At 53.2% G+C, this 13,579-nt stretch overlaps 6 protein-coding genes across 6 annotated transcripts; 4 read left to right on the top strand and 2 right to left on the bottom strand.

The window, feature by feature from the left end:
• Positions 1-72: 72 nt before the first annotated feature.
• J4E86_007019 (uncharacterized protein) lies at positions 73-1,593 on the top strand (the record flags this gene model as incomplete). Its single annotated transcript, XM_051447541.1, has 1 exon — positions 73-1,593. The coding sequence occupies one exon, from the start codon at positions 73-75 to the stop codon at positions 1,591-1,593; it is 1,521 nt and encodes a 506-aa protein (XP_051301139.1).
• Positions 1,594-2,573: 980 nt separating this feature from the next.
• Positions 2,574-3,116, bottom strand: ATG12 (Ubiquitin-like protein; the record flags this gene model as incomplete). The annotated part of the gene is made up of 2 exons (XM_051447540.1): positions 2,574-2,809; positions 2,969-3,116. 2 exons carry the CDS (start codon positions 3,114-3,116, stop codon positions 2,574-2,576), a joined length of 384 nt encoding a protein of 127 aa, XP_051301138.1.
• A 793-nt stretch (positions 3,117-3,909) lies between these two features.
• J4E86_007017 (uncharacterized protein) lies at positions 3,910-5,771 on the bottom strand (the record flags this gene model as incomplete). The annotated part of the gene is made up of 3 exons (XM_051447539.1): positions 3,910-4,002; positions 4,052-5,302; positions 5,352-5,771. The coding sequence occupies 3 exons, from the start codon at positions 5,769-5,771 to the stop codon at positions 3,910-3,912; spliced, it is 1,764 nt and encodes a 587-aa protein (XP_051301137.1).
• A 1,526-nt stretch (positions 5,772-7,297) lies between these two features.
• J4E86_007016 (uncharacterized protein) lies at positions 7,298-8,047 on the top strand (the record flags this gene model as incomplete). The annotated part of the gene is made up of 1 exon (XM_051447538.1): positions 7,298-8,047. One exon carries the CDS (start codon positions 7,298-7,300, stop codon positions 8,045-8,047), a length of 750 nt encoding a protein of 249 aa, XP_051301136.1.
• Positions 8,048-8,534: 487 nt separating this feature from the next.
• Positions 8,535-9,652, top strand: J4E86_007015 (uncharacterized protein; the record flags this gene model as incomplete). Its single annotated transcript, XM_051447537.1, has 2 exons — positions 8,535-8,961; positions 9,012-9,652. The coding sequence occupies 2 exons, from the start codon at positions 8,535-8,537 to the stop codon at positions 9,650-9,652; spliced, it is 1,068 nt and encodes a 355-aa protein (XP_051301135.1).
• Positions 9,653-10,004: 352 nt separating this feature from the next.
• Positions 10,005-12,154, top strand: J4E86_007014 (uncharacterized protein; the record flags this gene model as incomplete). The annotated part of the gene is made up of 2 exons (XM_051447536.1): positions 10,005-10,360; positions 10,408-12,154. 2 exons carry the CDS (start codon positions 10,005-10,007, stop codon positions 12,152-12,154), a joined length of 2,103 nt encoding a protein of 700 aa, XP_051301134.1.
• Between the last annotated feature and the right edge of the window lie 1,425 nt (positions 12,155-13,579).

The following is a 13,579-nucleotide window of genomic DNA, read 5'->3' as shown; positions in this document are numbered from 1 at the left end:
GCAACCACCGTGCCACTCTAGCACCCTTTGCGGTAGCCATTCAACACCATCGCGAAAGTGGTGCTGTCAGATATGAGCAATGACGCGCCGACGCTTGGAGAGATCACCCAACTAACCCGTCAAGAACTTACTACGAGGCAGAAGACCGATCCTATTCGCGAATGCGGACGCGCCGCGCTCTCGCTCCTTCCCAACGACTTCGAGCTTGGCCTCAAGCTTGCGTATCAGAAACTACACGATGTGCCGTATAGGGAGGTGAAGACGTGCTGGCGCAGGCTGTACACGGATGCGAGCTTGTGGAAGGTGTTGAAGCTGGTAGGCGACGAGCGTGATGAGCACCTGTGCGAGACCCTCCCGGAGGCTGGGGGCGACAAAGAAGAAGTCGATTCAAAGAGTGACTGGGTCGACGAAGTGGTGCGGATACTGGATATGACGCTCATACTGACAGGCGCACCTGAGAGGGGGGAGCTCGTAGAGCTATGGTTTGCAGCGCTGAAGGCTGTTTTGACTCCTCCAGATTCACATCTCCATACAGAAGTTTCAGAGAGGCCGCGCAAGAGGAGACGACTACCATCTGAGGGTCAAACATCGCGCCTACCAGCAAGCTTCGCAACGGTGCTTCCCGATCCTCCACCCTCCCTTCGATGTGCGATTCCACGAACGAAAGAGCTCAGCCTGGAGGCTTTCCAGAAGAGACTCGGTGACACAAACACCCATACACCACTCATCATCGAGGGTGCGATACAGCATTGGCCCGCTATTGATGAGAGGCCGTGGCACGACCCCGCATATCTGCTAGAGCAGACGCTTGGTGGTAGACGGCTCATACCGGTAGAAGTAGGAAAGAGCTATACCGATGAAGGCTGGGGCCAGCGTATCATCACCTTCCGTGACTTCATGGAGACATATATGCTCAAGGGTCAAAGAGAAGCTGTCTTGGCCGCAGCGCATACAGACACGACGCAGAGCCTTGAACACGATGAGGCAGATAGCAGCACGAAACACACACCCACCGGCTACCTAGCCCAACACGACCTCTTCGCCCAAATCCCCTCCCTACGCGCCGACATCAGCATACCCGATTACTGCTACTGCGAGCCCGCTCCATCCCCCCACCCCACACACATCAAGCCCGTCGCGAAACTCGAAGAACCTTTGCTGAATGCTTGGTTCGGCCCCGCAGGCACCATATCACCCCTCCACACTGATCCCTACCATAACATTCTCGCGCAAGTCGTAGGATACAAATACGTGCGTCTGTACGCACCTGCAGAAACGCAGCGTCTGCATCCGAGGAGTACGGATGAGAGTGGTGTGGATATGAGTAACACAAGTCAGGTTGATTTGGGTGAGGCTATGGCTTTGTATCCTGCGATATCTTGTTGGGGGTCTGGGGGAAGCTGTGAGGAATACAAGGACGAGGTTCTCTGTGAAAGGAGACAGGAGTTCGAAGAAGACTACCCTGGTTTCAAAGACGCACAGTATATCGAAGGTATCATAGCACCAGGCGAGTGTCTCTATCTTCCAGTGGGTTGGTGGCATTACATACGCAGCCTCACGCCGAGCTTCAGCGTAAGCTTCTGGTTCAACTAGACAGTCATCGTATTTCTCTTCTTCTATATATCACACATTCAATCCATACACGTATCCAGTTCCTCTCTTCCACCCACCAGTCCTCCCACCACCCCTTCTTCCTCCTAGTAACCCCATCAACACCAGCAAGATTTCCACTCTATAATTCCCACCCCCTTCTTCCTCCTCCCAACAACCCACCTAAGCACGCCGCGCACGGTCCGGACACCTCCCACACACGCCCTTCAACGTCCCACGATGCACGGTATCCGGCACTCCGCTCCCGCAGACTCCATCGCGCTCGTTCCAGTATGCACATCGCCGGTAAAGATCTGTGTAGACACAATAGCAGCCTTCGTAGGTGGTTTCTGCCCATTCGCACATGGTTGTGTTGGTGTTTGGGGTGGTTGGGAACTGGATGTGGACGTACGCAATTAGAGCATGTCGAGCATACGGTTCGTTCGCAATCACTTACGAGATATGAAATGGTATGACCAGTGGAGAGACTGAATTCGATTGCGTAGTTCGAGAAGTAAACTGGAGTTGAGCTGTGTACGTGGGTGCTGAGAGCGGTTTGAGGTATCTTGCTGTGCTGTAACGGTGATGTGTGTGATCTGGATAAGATGTATAGCTTGGTGTATGATAGAGGTTCTGGGGTTATACGAAAGGCGGGAAGCAGATTGTTTTTATACAGTATGCGTTGTTTGGAGTAGTGGTTTCCATTCTCGTAGTTGGACGACGATGTTGAATGAGTCCCTCATCACGAGTACTATGGCCGTCTGCTCTTCCATCAGTGTTGCTATTCTCCTCATGCCATATTCCCTGTCTTTTTCTAGACGTATACGAACATTTTGCTTGATGAGATTAAATGGATGCTTCCATGATCATGACTGTAAACATAGATGCCATCGGACACAACTGATTGAATCATGACATATGCTCTTAAACACTCTTCAGACCCCAACGAAATACCTCCCTCCCCCTCTCTCTCTCCCATCCACCTACCCAAAAGCCGGAGCCAGCGCATACCCCACAACCAACTCCTCGCCCTGCCTAAAGCAGCTCCACAGATTCCCGACACCCTCATCCAACGCAGGACTAAACACATTGCCCACATAGCAAAACACGCTCTCGTGTTCCTTCACACCCAGTCTCTTCCGCAGAAAACGTACTATTGTTGCGAAAGTCTGGTTGGTGGACAGCTTGAAGATGCGTTGGGTTAGGTGGGGGGCTGAGCCTATGGGTTGGAGGCGTATTGTTACTATGGTGGGAGGTTAGCGGGAAGTGAGAGAGGGGAGGTTGACCGGGACGGGATGGTAGGAAGTAGATGGGGGATGTCAAGTGTTTTCGTTGATGATGGGTTGGAACATGGGTAGATGAAAGCGGACGGGGATACCTTTCTGAACAGCGAGATTTCCTGCTGTTTCCAACGCTTTCGAGGCGTCTTTGGGGAGATTGGTTAACACGACTGAGGCTGCCATGGTGAGAGGCGCTTCTGTTGTGTCATCTTCCTCAGGCATCCTCTCTTTTGGTGATTCGGACATGGTGAGGGTGGATGTGTACTGATGCGAAGCGAAGAGTGAAGTGTGGATACAGCAGCTATTTTGGGGTGACGGTCAAAGGTCCAAGAAGAGGAATGCGGACTGATTTGAGAAAAGCGAATGTTTGTGGGTTAGTGTTCGTTCGAGGCAAGAACGATGGTCACGATGGAAGGTGTAAACGTCGGCATAGCCAATCAGCGCCCCACTACCCCAACATCACTTCTCGAATGCGCAAGACCGTTCATCAACCATGTCATCTTTCGCATTGATATCTAGTGTGTTCTACATATCTGATACGATAATGATATATAACATAGCCTCCAGTATGGCGTCGTCCGCGTTCGTCGCCAAGTAACCTCCTCAGTATGACAATGTTCTACAAACCTCAATAGTAGTACTAACCCTCGTTTACTGAAAACACACGCGTGCACACCACCAGCCAGCCGGTTTGCAAAGCGCAACAACCAGCAAAGATGACCCGAAGGTCATGACGCAATAGCTATATACAAAGGGGATGCATGCATCGTTAAGCCACTAGGGATCAGTGATCATGGGCCTATACAGGGTAAGGAAATGGAGCAAGTCAAGCTATGTCGCCAATAAGGGGAAAGGTAGAAGCTGCGCCTCGAAAATGCTATGGAAACGGGTATTCGCTCGCAGAGTAATGCCATGCGCCCGGGGGCGAGAAGTGAACAACAGGTGCGATAGGAAATTATGTCGTGGGTATTAGTGAGGTCGTGCATTACGCCGTAAGGAATGCAATGTGTGGCCGTGTAGTCTGCATGAGCCGCAAGGCTCATCGACGATCAAGTTGGGCGAGTAGCTGATCAAGCTCAACCCAGTTGTCCGTGGTGACTGCGAACTTGCGGTGCTTGCGGGAAACGACGTGCTGTATGTTGTCAGTATGCTGTTTGTAAAGGAATGCTCGTAGTGCGTACCTCGTCAAAGTCATTGAACTTCTCCCTGCAGTTCTCGCAGTAACCAGGCTTCAGCTCCTTCTCAGCAGTCTTGCGCCTGCGGAGGGCAGCTGCTTTACGAGCTTGTCTTTCTTCGTCTCCATCATCGTGTGTGTGACCCATGTTCTCCTGGGCCTTGCGCTTTGCCGCGCGCATGGGTTGAGAATGCTCATAGCTGAGCGCAGCCCTGACATCGTTTGTAACGGACGAATGGCCACTATTCGTATTCGCCGACGGTACGCTGTTCTTCTCGAGGACCTTTCGTTTCAGCTGGTTGACTTCCTTGCTGTTTCCAGCACGAGGGGCAGCAGCAGTCGAGGAGATCATTTGCGAGCGGATAGCGGACGTGATGTTCGATTGGTGTACACCAGACGCGACCGGCTCACCAGCGATGAAACGGGGCATGGCTCGGATGCTAGCCTGAGCACTGCCAAACATGGGTGGTGGGCCGTCTGCCGTGTTGCATCGCTTGGGAGGAAGGGCCTTCGGAGGATCTAACGGTTTCGCATCTCCATCCTGTTCTTCTTTGACGATGGCAGCAGGAGCGCTGGGACGCCTTGCCAGGTTGTTGTTCTCTCCCAAAGCATTCTTCTCTTCCATAGCTGAAGCAGCACGCGTCCGTGGCGCTTGGGCAGCCTGCCTTCGGCGTGCTTCCTGCTCTTCTTGCTGTCGGCGGCCGAAATGGGGATCCTCCACGAACGGGCACTTGCCGTTACCTGAGGCACGGAACTGCGGCCATTTGCCCTTCTCTTTCTCAACCTTCTGGTATTCTCGGATCATGACGGGTCGGGTAACCTCGTCCATATCGTGCACGTAGACGTAGTATCCACGGAGCGGAATCATGTCCTGCGAGGCCATGACGTAGTCGCGGTCCAACTTCTCATTTTGTAGCAGCCTTTGCAGATCGGCAGGACGACCCTTGTGCTGCGTAGCCACCGCCTGACGTGTCGAATGGGTAGACGCGTCCTCCCCAGTTTCCTTGTTGAACATGGTATCCACCATGCGCTGCAACTTCTCGACGGACCATATCTTCATACCCAAGCTCTTAGCCTTGTACAGGATATCACCACGGTCGGACTTCTCGAGGGCGGCATCGAAGATGGACTTCTTGTTCTCCAGCTGGGCCGGATTGACGGTACCTTTGTGGGAGGATGAACTGCCATCGAGGTCGGCGGGGATGGAACGCGTCGTGATGACATGGGTGACTTCCCGAGAGAAGAACTTGACTTCTCGCTGGTGACTGTTAGCACGACGGATGTAGGGAAGGGTATGCCAGACGTACGGAACCTAGGACGCGTGCCCTGTTCAAAAGTTTGTCTTTCTGGGGTTCTGAGACGCTGTCAAAGTAGAACGCAAACTGGGGAAACAGCTTGCGGTAGTGACGCTGCCATTGTCGAATCGTTTCTAGGTCGTGTGATGCACGCTGTGCGGCCTGCTTTGATGGGGCCTTGGTCTCTCTTGCTGCTTCCAGCTTGCGAGTCAAAGCCGTGGGCTGGGCCCCACTCCGACGAATAAGGCCGTGACGGCGAGCTTCAGCATCATCGACCTCGATGAGCTGTTTTTTGGGTGGTGGCTGGCCATAGGGGACATCGCGTTGCTCGCTGGCGTGGGAGCGTTGGCGCTTTCCTCCTATGGCAGTCGCGCGTAACGGGGAGTTGGTAGCGTTTTGCAGGTTGGCGAGGGGGACGCGCCGGTTCGACATGACTGAAGGAACCTGGGGCGACGGAGGAACAGCCACTGCTGCCATACGTAGGATAGCGGCTGAGGGTGCTTCGAGGTGTAATAGATGGGCGTGGTGGGAGGGGCACGTGTGCGTGTAGCTCACGACGCGACGGTACAGGCACGTCGAGGTTTTCTAGCAACGCGTAGCAGCCATGTCGATGCGAGGGAGCTTCAGAGACCGAGTAAGATGTTGACGACACAGCAATTGAGCGAAGGTGAAGCGCGTTGCAGACGTCGATCTGCTTTCATCGACTAAGGAAAGAGTGTCTTTGTTTGGTCCGGAGGCTGGGTACAGTATGATGCAGGTGCAGGCTAGAGCGACTGTGGTTAGCCTGAAAATCTCGCGCGAACCATCCACAACATCATTTGCCTAGACAACGACCTGGGCAAACAATACACCCTTGCCGACAACACCGTCAGTGCGCCCTGCACGACATCTCGCGTCTGCGAATCTCCCACCGTATTGCTGGCTCACGATTCAGCGTATCAGGGGAAGATTTGCAGCTTCTGCATGCGGCGCGCCTTTGCTGCTTGCACTGACGCCGACCCCACTTCTCCTGTCTCCTGTCCTGGGAGTAATTCGACGGCGAGCGCTGCACCATTAGGCCCGTCTCATTTCGCGTCCTTAGGCCAACACTGGCTGGTGGAAAGCTCCCGCGTCTTCCATTTCCATGGGACCGTGACAGCTTCAAACTTATCAAGGGTCTGGATGATGGAGGCTTTTGTGGGTAGCCGGAAGTGTCACCCACCTTGGCCGCGACTTTGTTCTATGGGCCGCAAAACACCGGAAGCGTCAGGAACAGTGCATACGGAAATAGACAAAACACACACATACAAAGACGTCATGTCGGTGATGTACGTTCTGGGTGCTGCCATGTATTCAACAGGTATTGGCAAGACGCAGGTTTTCAGCAGAGTATGCTTTGAGATGACATGGATTTTGCATATACGGTCGTAGTTGGTCCTGAACACAGTAGGTCCGCTGTTGTACATACGTTTCTACACGCTTCTTCCATGTCTTTCAATACGTTCTCGCACTCTCCTTCGTTCTCGTGGCTATCAAATTCTCGATTTCCAGCGCTGGCTCGTCTGGAGCTTTGCTACCTTGCCACCCTGTACCATATCCCGTCGATGTTACTTCATCTCCTGTTACTTTCATTATCGTATAGAATATGTGGAAGCCAGAACTCTGCGAATATAAACAAGTGTGATATCAGACTTGTACATCAAGACCATGATCGTAACACCAGGTCGTCTATTTTTCCTCTACGTCTTGCTCAGTAAAAGGTTCACGCATACAGATAGTAACCTAATCATGATTGTAATACCAGGTCGTCCATCTTTCCTCTACGTCTTGCTTAGTGAAAGGTTCACGCATATGGATGGTGACCTGATCATTCACTTTGACTTGGGCCAAACGCAAACAGAGACCGCCTATAAATTCTCTGGACTGCGTGTTTCTCGCACCTCCACTCCCCTAACTCGACTATATACCGGATCGTAATCATGACCGATTCCTATCGTCCGCCGTACAATTCCGACCGACAATGGACACCAGCGTCTGCACCTTCTGAGGCTGCGCTCAACTACGACGACGCGGATGTGAACCGTATTCCGATCAATCCTCGCCGTTCCAACGCCGCAGTTCCAGCTCAATCATCACGGCTATGGGATGAAGACCTGAACTCCCTTATGCACCGCACTATCCGCGCCTACGATCTCGTCGTGAACTACGACCGCGATTCCCACGGCGGTACCCGCTGGTCACGCGAGGACATCGCTCGCATTCGAGACGTCGGCGCCTATCTTCATGGCGACGTCCGCGATTTGAAGCACTGGAGTGAAGTGGTAGCAAAGGAGGGAGAGCAAGATGCGTACACTATGGACAAGATCCGCGATGACGTCGAGAATCTGCGGAAATACTGCGACCAGATTCAAGCCATCATCAGGGATACCGAACGTGTTCCTCTGCGCCAACGTATGAAACGAGACGATGGAGTGCAGGCTGGTCAGAATGTGGATGATGACCATGGTTTTGGTGGTGGTAAGAACAACTTCCCTAGAGGTGGCACCCTAGGTACTGACTTCTCGCTGCCTCCAGACACCAACCAGCTCGTCGAGAGCACTCAAGAAGGCGAGGATATGGACGTCGAGATGAGTACCGACCTGGAGGAGAAGCTTGAAGTGGTCGATCCGACACTTAACCCACGGCAGGCCGACTGGGCGACTGCACCTTCAAAGCGATTTGCTTGGTGAACGGTCGTACATATTGGTAGCCTTCTGAAACGTGCATTCTTGCAACAGACACTGTATAACGAGTACTAGACTAGTTCACGTAGCACGTTGGCGTCGTGTGTGACGAAGCAAAGATATCCAAATATTCATACACGTTTTCCACGTTCCAGCTGATTGGTGCTCGGTGCTCGGCTATCTCAGGACCCCTGCGCAACGGCCTGCACCTGTGGTGTGAGCGACTCAACGCTTTCACATGCTTGCTACTCACAACTCTCGAAAATAGCACGGATTCGGAATAATGCCGTCTGCGCCAAACGAGGATAGCCGCTATGCGGCGGCTGTCGCAGCTCTAGGCTTATCTCGCATATTTTCTTCATCTTCGATCTCGACCCATTTCCATTCGGCTGCTTCCTATTCGTGTGCGCTTGCGGAAGAGTCTGGGTGAAGCCGCCGCTGGGATCTACGACCGCACAGCTTGGTGGATACGCCCGGGAGATAAGCCGAAAGTATGCTGAGGGTTGAACGCGCTGAAATCTGCACGTCGACTCTTGACACGCCGTCTCTGATGGAAGGAGAGGAGACCAGCTTCCGACCCAGTATGCTCTACAGCGTCCTGCCCACCGTCGTATCGAACCATCTTCCGACGATACCTTCTCTCAGACAATCTCTCAACGACGTACGAAACCGCGGATCACATAATAAATCAGCCTCAGTCGACGAACTACCACAGCCCGAGACTCCTCCTCCAGGTTATTCGTCGATACCCCCCAGTGGCTCTGTCACACCACATAGATTGTCAGTTGCGTTGGGGGAGGCAGACGTCGACTTCGTAGATGATGGACTGGATAGACCTGGCTCTTCAGGAAGCGCACTTCCACAGCCACATGGTGCCCATGAGGGCGGCTGTGGCATTAGATGGAAGTATGCTACTTTAGGTATAGAATGTCGCTCGCGAATATGGGCATTGCATGCTCATACCTTACAGGAACAAGCCTTGTGGCTCAAGCATCTCGAGAATCAAGCGAATCGATCAGTAGCCCCGACGAGACATCCGCGACGCTGACCCGACAACTCTACATACACGGCATAACGTACCTACTGCGAGGGCTACCAGCGAAGCTCACCCCAGAAGAGACGTTGAGCATACAAGCGGCTCTTCCACAAGACGTGGTCGACACAACGAACGACGTGAATGCGCACGCGTTACTCCCAGTCTCGCAACGCAGCCCTAGTACTCAGAGAGCGCCTCCACGAGACCCCACGATCCTGCACCGTCTGACTGCCACCCTCGTCCTCCAGTCCTTCATCCTCATACAGTTCCTTCTACCATACATCAAGCTATTCCTATCACACACCTACCAGTTCGAGAGGAAGCATCAGATCACCAAACGGCTCGTCAATACAGGCGTCGCGACTGTCGACGATATCGGACGGAAGACGCTGCGGCTGTCGCAAACCGTGTGCCAGATGAATGATGGCGTGGTAGGACAGGCGATCAACGAGATGACCATCTGGTGGGTTCGAGGTGTCACTGGAGGCGTTCAACAGGGTCTCGCAGAGGGATTACAAGCTATGAGGATAGCGGAGAGCCAGCGGGGTGAGGAGAGTATGGGACGGATCAACTGAGTCATTGGACTGCATTAGCTATGGCGTCGGGCATTTGCATAACTTGATAGACTGACGAATTAATGATGTGCATCGACTGTTCCGCTCGAGCTGCTGGACCCTGATCATGTTCTACACGTGATCTGCCTCTTATCGTTATCGGGCGGACTTCCTAGCGCGTTGTCGACGCACGTCCCTTGGAAAAGTGCAATGGCAAAGTTTCTAGCGGTAACATTCTAACGAGTACACGCCATTCTTTTCTCCTCATTCGCCGTCTTCTTTCCAGGCGCACACGTCGAGTACTCTAGTTGCTCATTCTAATCGTTCAATATACCCTCTGTTACGAACGAGTGTGTACCGTTACCCGCACATCATGTTCGGCGCAGTGAGAAGATGTCCCGCGACCCTCGCGAGGAATCTTGCCTCAATTTCCACCAGGACCCTCCGCACACCCTTCCCTAATACCTCGAGCGCTCTGAGAATACCATTACAATCGGCGCGCCTCGGAAATGCCTCGTTCGCCGGTTTCCACAACAGTGCCGCAAAGTGGCAACAGGAGGCCCAACAGAGCATTGAGGAAGATGGTCCCGTCACAGAGTTCCAGGACCTGGCCACACGCGGCCTGGTTCATCCCAACCTAATCAACACCATCACGAAGCAAATGAAGCTCACGACCATGACGGACGTGCAGTCCAGGACCATCAACGAGGCCCTGAGTGGGGTTGACATGTAAGATCTTTTTTCGATCGCAAGATCAATTCGCTAACATCCGGCAGCATCGCACAAGCAAAGACCGGTACCGGTAAAACACTCGGTTTCCTCATCCCTATCATCCAACGAATCATCGCGAACGACCCCCAGCTCGGCGAGAAGGTCAGAGGATACAAGCGCGCCAGACCAGACGACATCCGCGGCATTGTTATTTCGCCAACCCGTGAACTGGCAGAGCAGATCGCTGTCGAGGCGAAGAAAGTGACCGCCGGCACGGGCATCATCGTGCAGGTTGCTGTAGGAGGCACACAGAAGAGGGCTATGCTTCAAAAGACTCAGCGCGAGGGGTGCCATCTCATGATTGCTACTCCCGGACGACTAATGGACATCCTCTCAGACCCTTACTCCGGTATCAAGGCACCAAAGCTCAGAGCATTGGTCATGGACGAGGCGGATCGCCTCATGGACGACGGTTTCCAGAAGGAGATTGAAGAGATCAAGAACTTCCTTCCCGACCCAGCCGAGGTCGAACGCCAGAACCTCATGTTCTCCGCTACTATTCCCCGCGATGTCGTCAACCTAGTTCGCCAGATCATGCGTCCCGGCTTCCACTTCGCCAAGTGCGTCGATGAGAACGAGGAGCCAACACACCAGCGTATCCCGCAAAGACTCGTCCATCTGAACGGTTTCGAGAACGTCATGCCCACACTTTACGATCTGATCCTCCAGTCACAACAAAAGGCACAGGCTGGTGAAACCCGACCCTTCAAGGCCATCGTCTACTTCAACAGCACCGCTGAGGTCACCCTCGCAGCATCAGTCTTCTACAAGCTCAATGGTGGCTTCAAGCGCAACACTCCTCTGTCTGGCACCCGATGCTACGAAATTCACGCCAAACTTACTCAACAGCAACGTTCGAGGGCTGCAGATGATTTCCGTCTCGCAAAGTCCGGCATCCTCTTCTCCTCGGATGTAACAGCCCGTGGAATGGATTTCCCCGAAGTCACCCACGTCATCCAGATTGGTCTCCCCCGTGAGCGCGACTCCTACATCCATCGTCTCGGTCGTACTGGACGTGCCGGTAAGGAGGGTGAGGGCTGGTTGCTCATCTCTCCCTTTGAGAAGCAAGAAGTCCGCCGTCGTCTTCGCGACCTGCCTCTTGTCGACGCCACCGATATGCTCGAGACTGCCACCGTTGACATGAGCGAACCGGCCGAGCTCCCTGAGAACGTCGCAAAGATTCTCTCTGATACCGTCGAGGCACACAAGAAGGTCTACCCCGACCAACTCGACGCCGCATTCCGTGGTCTGTTCGGAAGCTACCAGTGGTACGGCGACAAGCAGGGTCTGCTAGAAGGCGCCAACCGTCTGGCTGAGTTTGGCTGGGGCATGCCATCCCCACCCCCACCACCTGCTAGCCTCTTCTCCGGAGGCCGCGGACGTGGCGGCGGTGGCCGTGGAGGCTTTGGTGGAGGACGTGGCGGCGGCGGTGGCTTTGGTGGCCGAAGCGGAGGCTTTGGCGGTGACCGCGGCGGCCGCAGTGGAGGTTTCGGAGGTGACCGTGAAGGCCGCAGCGGAGGCTTTGGTGGTGACCGAGGTGGTCGACCCGGAGGATTTGGTGGTGACCGTGAAGGCCGGAGCGGAGGCTTCGGTGGTGACAGGAGAGGAGGCGGCGGTTTCGGCGGTGACCGGAGAGGAGGAGGAGGTGGCGGCGACAGGAGAGGAGGCGGTGGCTTCGGTGGTGGTGACAGGCGTGGAGGCGGCGGTGGCTTCGGTGGTGACCGACCAAGGAGAGAGGCCCGCGAGTTCTAAGCAGCTTTCCAGCTGTTGAAAGGAACTCTCGCCTCTTTCTTCTCCTCGCCCCACGTCCTTGAGATGTGAGTCTGCCACACCTTCCGTCTCGCCTTTTTTCCTTCTCTTTCTTGTATTATATACCTGTATACCCCCCACAGCAAGCTTGGAAACGAGGGATGATGACGGAGACATGTCATTGTATCGATACACACTGGTTGCATTGGGCGGCGTTTACAGGATCATGTCCCGCTCCAAAAAAGCAGCAGCAGCGCATGTTGTTGTCGCCGCAGCGATCTTTTTGGTTATGGTTGGTAACGATAACGTATAAACAATCTCCATTCATACTTCTGGAGTCGGGTTGTTCATGTAAAGGTAGTTAGTTGGTTTAGGTTGAAGGAAAAGTTTTAGTTATCTGAGAAGAGAGTGTTTTGGGTTGATGGATCTGTGATCAAAAAGATGTGGGTATGTTGTTGATGGTTTATCTTTCAAAGGCATGCTGGGCATTTGATGGAGGTAGTAGTAATTACTACGTTGAAGATCGGAAGAACTATGCTTTTGGTTTATCGAATCCAAAGCTACATATGCAACACCTTCCTCTGTCAATCACCCAAACATCCTCCATCCTCTCAGTTTCTATTGTAGTCACAATACCAACACGCGTCAGTAACGCAAGATGCTCTGTAATGCAAAGTCGGCCCGGAAACCCAGGCACACATACCACGACAGACCCCGAGGATCCAGGCTATGAGCTAATAGAATTCCGTTCTTCCTCCCCCCACCAGTTTCCCATCCATTGGTCAGACAACACCGTCTCTACGTCTTCAACAACAAGATTCTATATCCCATAATCTCAAAAATACCGAACGATTGCACCCGCGCATGACCACACGGAATCCAAGCACAATGTGCGAACAGGCATGTACATGGCGTATGCCCGCATAGGTGTGATAACCACTCAGATTACCCCACCTGTGCGGCCACACGCTTTATGCAGACCTTTCGCGCATTGTGCTTGTGATTAAAATTTGTTATGCTCATTGCTATCGTTTTTTGTCATAGTTTTTGGGTGTTTTAGCTGCTGTTTGTTGGTAGTGAGTGGAAAGAAACCCTAGGTTCGGTTCGAGATGGGGGATGGTTGATCTTTTTCGGATGAGTCGGCATGGTTTCAGAAGGTAGGAGTTCTTTTTTTTTGCAGGGTGTATACGATGGGATATAGAGGCGAATGTTTCACTCGTTGGGTGTGAAGGTAGATAGCTCGCTGGATTGTGATGGAGTTCCAACGTTTGCGTCTTTCCGTGTACTTGTCAAGATGGTAATGCCCGTGAGGAAGTAGAGGAATGCTGGTGTACGTAAATTGTAAATATCCTCTACAGTATGCAGAACAACGCTTCGTCTCTTACATAACCCCAAAGATGGAAATGTGACCACCAATAAGATCAGGAA

Source organism: Alternaria arbusti, assembly GCF_024043155.1.
Source record: "Alternaria arbusti strain BMP 1465 chromosome Unknown scaffold_9, whole genome shotgun sequence".
NCBI classification, from domain to species: domain Eukaryota; kingdom Fungi; phylum Ascomycota; class Dothideomycetes; order Pleosporales; family Pleosporaceae; genus Alternaria; species Alternaria arbusti.
This window is presented reverse-complemented; position numbering and strand designations above follow the sequence as displayed.